The sequence below is a fragment of the Aristolochia californica genome, unplaced genomic scaffold (assembly GCF_029961685.1).
Source record: "Aristolochia californica isolate CCGP_79_NKW_82.1479 unplaced genomic scaffold, dmAriCali1.0.hap1 SCAF_9, whole genome shotgun sequence".
Lineage (NCBI taxonomy): Eukaryota > Viridiplantae > Streptophyta > Magnoliopsida > Piperales > Aristolochiaceae > Aristolochia > Aristolochia californica.
This window is the reverse complement of record NW_027182290.1, coordinates 24,799,688-24,806,412: the sequence shown is the minus strand read 5'-3', so window position 1 is coordinate 24,806,412 and position 6,725 is coordinate 24,799,688. Positions and strand designations below refer to the sequence as shown.

Genomic DNA, 6,725 nt, shown 5'->3' with positions numbered 1-6,725 from the left:
GTGGAAAAGCTTTTGGTAAAGGAGAGGGGAGGCTTCTTTACAAAAGGAGGCGTGATTCTATCTCAACATCCCATGTGGGCTTGTGACTAATATACACTAAAGCAAGGAATATGTCTGGTTTCCTCGCGGAAGATGATATGAAAATCTTGTTTTCTTAAAAAAAATAGGTGCGTTGAAAGGACAAAAATTCCTTGTGAGTCGGGCACTGTTTATTTACTCTCACTCTTGCAACAACCCAAGATTCTCCCATTCACCCATGTGTGGTGTGTTGGAATGGGATTCTACTCTTCATTGCCTACCGTCTGTTTTGAACCCGAAAAGAAAAAACAAAAGAGAGAATTTGGCAATTATTATTTAAAAAAATAATTAGTAAAAAAGATAAAACAGACCATTAACGCCGTCTCTAGATCGTGTATTCTAAGCCGTAATTCCGGAGGCGATGAGAGAACCCCACTCGTTTCTTGTAGAATGACGTAAATGCCCTTCTCTTCGTTCAAAACTAAAACCACCTTTTGGAAAACCAGCGTTTCTCTCCTCCTTTACAGAATCACGGGTGCGGCAGAGAAACATGCACGGACCTTCGGCACGTGAAAGAGTGGGACAGAAGTGGAATAAAAATAGAGGAGATCAAGTGGCTGAGGTCGGTTCGTTTCCCATTAACTTTTTTTCTTTTAATTTATTTTTTGTCCCGATTTTACCCTCATTTATTGGGGGTACGGAGTTTTAAAATACATAAGAGGGGAAAAAACGCCAGGGGTTGAAAAGTAAGACGGGGAGCGGTTTTCTTCAAATCATTTTGAGTAGAGGAAGGGTGTGGCGCAGGATAAGCAGCTTTCCCTAATGGCGACCCATACGCCGTTCTAGCTGAGGTGAGTATCCACAGCAGAAGAGGACGGCCTAAGAGCTTCTCTGCTTCTCTGCTTCTCTCTCTGTGTCTGCCTGTTATTGGGGTGTTTACCGTCGGCAAAATGGGGTTGGATGGCGGCCGCAGTGGGGTGGTGACGCTTCTGCTGCTCTTCCTCCTCTTATCGTGCGCCGCAGGGAAGCCTGTCTCGAAGCAGACGTTGGATATGCGGAAGCACCTCAAGCGGTTGAATAAGCCTGCTCTCAAATCCATTAAGGTCCCTTCTTTTTACTCTTCTGATTTGTTTTTTTTTTTGGGTCATCTTCCCCCTTTGCTCCAGGAAGTTCTACGGTTTGTTCCTCTATTCTGACTGCTTCTTAAAACATTAAGTTTTTTTTTTCTTCTTTGAATGAGGTGATTTTCGATTTCCAGTCAGTGGCTTCCTTTCTTCCACCCCGTTTTCCATTGGTGAGGATTGTGTTTTTTTTCTCTTGTTTACATCCTTTTTTTTTGTTAGTTTTTTCTTATTTTCATCTGTTTGCATCTTCTTCGTGCATTCTCTGTCATACGCTTTCATTTTCCTTGTCCTGTAAAAACAAAACATACATTTTTTTATCTTCTTTTGGAGGACATGATCAGTAATAGAGCACTCAAAAATGTCCTTCACTTCAGGATTTATCTGGCGTCTATTTTTCTTTTCTTTTTGCTGTTATGTTTTTTAGCTTTCAGTTTCTATCGCCACTAAAACTATCTGCTCTGCATCAAAGATCTTTTTTTTTTTTTCTTTTTTAAACATCTAGAGATCGGTTCTTACCTTCCCTAACTGTGGTTTCCTTTCTGCTACTACTTCGTCTTCTTCTTAAAAATGTAGGTATTCTTCTTTTCATTTTATCTCAGTTATAATGCTATTCGGGTTTATTTTTCTCTATTTCCCTATGATGTTTCCTTTTCTGTTCTTCGATTTCTCATTGGGACGCTTTATTTTTTATTCTTTGTGCATAACAGAGTCCGGATGGTGACATAATCGATTGCGTCCATGTCTCGCATCAGCCTGCGTTTGATCACCCGTTTCTGAAGAACCACACTATACAGGTTCACTCCCTTCTTTGTCTCCTTTTCGTTTTGGTTTCTCTATGCTCTTTTTTGCTTTTAATGGGGGCTTTAATTTCTTTTTCTTTCTCTTTTGCAGATGAGGCCTACTTTTCATCCAGATGGTGTTTCGGGTGCGAGTAAAGTCGCCTCTACTGGGGGAAGTGCAAACACCATTACTCAGCTGTGGCACTTAAATGGAAGATGTCCTGAAGGCGCCATACCGATCAGAAGGACCAAAAGGGCTGATATTTTAAGGGCGAGTTCAGTTAAGAGATACGGTAGGAAGAAACACCGAAGCGCCCCTCAACCAAGGTCTGCGGATCCTGACCTCATTAATCAAAGCGGCCATCAGGTAGAAAAGTAGAACCCGTTAGAATTCAGAACCCTTTAATGGATACTTTCATGCTAATTTGAAGAAATTTGTCTCCAGTAGAAGCTGCTTACGTTTTCTTCTCTTTCTGTGGAGTAGCATGCCATCGCATATGTGGAAGGAGACAAGTACTATGGAGCAAAAGCAACTATTAACGTATGGCAACCCCAGATTCAACAGACAAACGAGTTCAGTTTATCTCAGCTTTGGATTCTTGGAGGCTCCTTTGGTGAAGATCTCAATAGTATCGAAGCGGGCTGGCAGGTATCATTACAAAGACATCGGCAGGGAAAAACGAAAAACCTTTTTCTTTTACTTGGATAGGATTTCTGTACCCGAATGCCCCCGGAAGAATTAAACCTGTTTACTTTGCTGAGCTCTTTCCTTTTCTGTTTGAATGGAATAAAAAAACAGGTTAGCCCGGATCTATATGGAGATAACAACACCAGGCTCTTCACTTACTGGACCGTAAGTTTATTTTTCCTTCGCTGATAAAATGGTTTCCTTGGATTCTCTGTTCAAATTGGAGTTTTCTCAGGTACGAGTTCTTATTGTTAGTTTATAATAACAGAGCGATGCTTATCAAGCCACGGGATGCTACAACCTTCTCTGCTCCGGCTTCATTCAAATCAATAGCGAGATCGCAATGGGTGCCAGCATCTTCCCTGTTTCTGGTTATCGTGGTTCCCAATATGATATCAGTATACTTGTCTGGAAGGTAAAAAACAAACGTTCCCTGATGCAGAGAAAAAACAATAATAAAATTTCCTGCAAGAACAACAAAAAAAAAAAAGAAAAAAAAAGCTGAAAGGAAGGGAATCTCTGACAGGGAGGTTCATACTTAATATCATGCAAGTGTTTTCCAAAGTTTTATAATTTGGATTGGTTTGGCAGGATCCGAAAGAGGGTCACTGGTGGATGCAATTCGGGAACGACTATGTCTTGGGTTATTGGCCTTCGTTTCTCTTCTCTTACTTGGCTGAGAGTGCCACCATGATCGAGTGGGGCGGAGAGGTTGTGAACTCAGAGCCCGACGGTACCCACACATCAACTCAGATGGGTAGTGGCCATTTCCCAGAAGAAGGCTTTGGCAAGTCTAGTTACTTCAGGAATATCGAAATAGTTGATGGATCCAACAACCTAAAAGCTCCTAAAGGGATTGGCACTTTTACTGAGCAATCAAACTGCTATGATGTACAAAATGGCAATAATGGTGATTGGGGCAGCTACTTCTACTATGGTGGTCCTGGTAGAAACCCTAATTGTACATAATAGCAAGCGATAATATATCCATCTCCTTAATGTATCATTCAATGTATCCTATTTTTTTCTTCCTGTAGTGTGTAACATGTGCATGCTATCATTTTCCCTTCTCTTTTCAGAGGTTTTGACCTTCTGGTTGTAGTTTTAATTTTAATTTTTCCCCTTTTTACTGAGCTCTCCATGCAAGATATTGAAGAAAGGCCGAAAGGAACAGGTCCTTCGTCTTTACTAAATTGTCCAAAAGGTCAAATTCTGACCGCATCTTTCTCCGAGTAGTCCCACTATTTTTTTATCGTCTTCTTTTGGGAGCTTGTTCGGTCGGTGTCAACTGTTGAGTCACATGCTCGCCTAAGCATTTCAAATAATGTTAATCTAACCCAGAAGTGTAAAATGGGTAGAAATCTTGCTAATTGAGGCTGTTTGCATTCATTGCCTAACTGTAAAGAATTGACGTCCGGTTTCCCGTTCCTACTGAGATGATTTCTGGAATGATAAAAGAGGGAAATGAGAAGGCAACTTTTCCTTCTGGGGCATGGGTGGTCCCACACAATGCAGCTACAGAAAATTCAACTATTTAACAAAAATTCTAGATTAAATATTAAATAATTCATAATCTTTGAGGCAAAAATGCTTTTGCTACCTCAGCGGCTCTTTAATGGATCAATCACGTCTGCGATGACAATGAAAGAGATGGGAGCACCCTATAATTGCACGGAGATCCAAAAAAAATCGAATTTACACCACTGCCATTCGCTCTGCATGAAACCCACCAGGGTTAAAAGCCTGAGCAGTTGGATGTTGAAACTCGAAAGATTCTTGTTGGTACCTCAATCTGTATTTGAAGTGGTTAGTTGATATTTGAAGTCTCTAATGTCAAGTAAAAAATATGTCTGAAAATTTTCTCCTTCCCATGACTTTGAGAAACTTAATTTTTTGAAAATCATCACCATTCTATTAAAGGGGGTTTCAAATTCTTCTTAGTCTTTTAGTCAGTTAAAAGGTCTAGTTGATCATATGACAAAGTCTTCTCCTTCCATTAATGAGAAAAGATGTTAGCTACAAAAAGTGGCTCCAAGAAGATAAATTGGTAATCAATTGGATGGTTAACAAAATAGACGAGTTTCTAGAAAATATTGTTGTACTCCTAGAAACTACTAAAGTCGTATGAGAAACTTATGCCAAGCTTTACTATACTTTTGATAGTTTACAAAGACTTTATGATGTTTTTAGGAGATATGTAATGCAAAACATGAAGACAATCTCAATGAGTATTGTGCATATTTTCGGGACTTAATGTTGTTGACCCATGTGGCTACTTAAAAATTAAAGCAAGTACAAAATAAAAACATGCACACACCACAAAACAAACCAAAGATGTTTTCTTATCGATATTCCCTAATGGTATTCACCACCCAAGAACCCTTGCTTAAGAAATTCTAGATGGAATTTACACAAAAGATAATCAAGCTCTCTTTTAAGCCAGTAAGCTGAAACACGTGATTTATATCATGAGATTAATAAACTAGGTTTTAGCTCTATCAAGCTCTTCTATCAAGAATTGAAGGTTCTAGATTAACCTATGAGGTAAAAAATGAAAGTATAAAAGAAGAAAAGCTTACATCCTATGAATTTGAAAAAAAGATAGCCTCCTCATTTGAAATTTCCAAGCCTCCAACTTTGAAGCAAGATTGAGTATGAATTTGGAGTTTGATGTAGTATAATCAAAAAGAATTTTGAGAGAGATGGTGGATTTTGACAATTTTAGTTTTTCTCTCTAAAAAATGAGTTTGGATGGAATTTCAAGTGAAAGTTGTTTTAAATGTAATACTATTACAAATAAATGCTCTAAAACATGTTTGGTGGGATATTTATAACTTTTTCAAGCCAAACTAGCCGTTATTTAGCCATTTGCAAGAAAGCTCACAACTCAATGATCATCGATCAATGAAAGGTATGGCCGACCGATCATGTGTAATGGATATATTTGTTTTTAGACCTTGGGCAAATTGATTGACATGTTTGGCCTAATAGAAAACTCAAGTTGATCGCTCAATCAACCTCGATTGGTTGATCATGCAGTGATGCTCTGGTTGTGCAATGTTAAGTATGATCGAGCAATGCACTGTGTACGATGAATCATACTTTATGTCCCTCATTGACATAAATCCGTCTGATCGATCAATACATGTGTATGATCGATCATGCCTTGCAATGTTTCAATGCCTGGACATGGATGATCTAATAGTCTAGTGAGAATGATAAATCATGCTTTATAGCTCATTCTGGCAAAGATCTGTTTGATCGATCAATCGACCTAATTTATCGATCATGCTTTATACTTTCTTCCAGATTGCACTTTGGATGATAGATCATCCATAACCACTTTTCTAAATTAGGCTCCTAAGTTTGATGAAATTTGATCATAAGGACTTCTAGCAATTTCAAAATATTGATATGCATTGGAAAAACATGTTTTGAATGGAATATGTCATAAAACCCCCAAAACACATTTGTACCTCAAATTTGAAGTTTTGGTGCTACCTCTTACATGATTAGAGTTTCTAAGACTTTTCTATACTACTCGGAATTTAATCTTCATTCTTTGATTTGTGGGTGCTTCCTTAAGATGACTCGACACACGAATCGAACTTGAGGTCTTAAGAAGCATTTGTTGGTTCTTTTACAAAGACCTTGATGTTTCTCTCTTGAAGGAAAAACATTTGAAATGCTACACTTACAATTTTTTTAGAACTATTTTTTTTTAATTATCAAACTATGAATGAAATCAACTCTTGGTCAACACTTGCAAGAGTGGAAGTTAGCTCAATCATATTCCACAAATATGACAATTCAAAAAAGACAAAGAGAGGAGTTAGTTGTTTAACCAAATTTAAAGAATCTTGATGTGACAAGACACAAATTATGACTTCAAGTGCCAAACCATCATTCAATGATATTTGTCCAACTATGCTATAGATTCCAACCAAGCATGCTGAATTAAAAAGTGACAGAGACATAGCCATATCACTCAAGGAAGAGGATAACATACTTTAGAAAGAGGTTGTAGTCGACGTGCAAGCAGAGATAGAGATAGAGGTAGGACTTTTGGACATAAACCCAGAGACCAGTGCACTACATGTGTTTTTTCTTATTGTG

The 6,725-nt window shown here is 38.3% G+C and overlaps 1 protein-coding gene across 1 annotated transcript; it reads left to right on the top strand.

The window, feature by feature from the left end:
- The first annotated feature begins 760 nt into the window (after positions 1 to 760).
- Positions 761 to 3,742, top strand: LOC137940384 (protein neprosin-like). The gene is made up of 7 exons (XM_068785416.1): positions 761 to 1,121; positions 1,850 to 1,936; positions 2,034 to 2,288; positions 2,406 to 2,570; positions 2,721 to 2,774; positions 2,878 to 3,024; positions 3,201 to 3,742. The coding sequence occupies exons 1-7, from the start codon at positions 969 to 971 to the stop codon at positions 3,576 to 3,578; spliced, it is 1,239 nt and encodes a 412-aa protein (XP_068641517.1). The 5' UTR covers positions 761 to 968; the 3' UTR covers positions 3,579 to 3,742.
- The last annotated feature ends 2,983 nt before the right edge of the window (positions 3,743 to 6,725 follow it).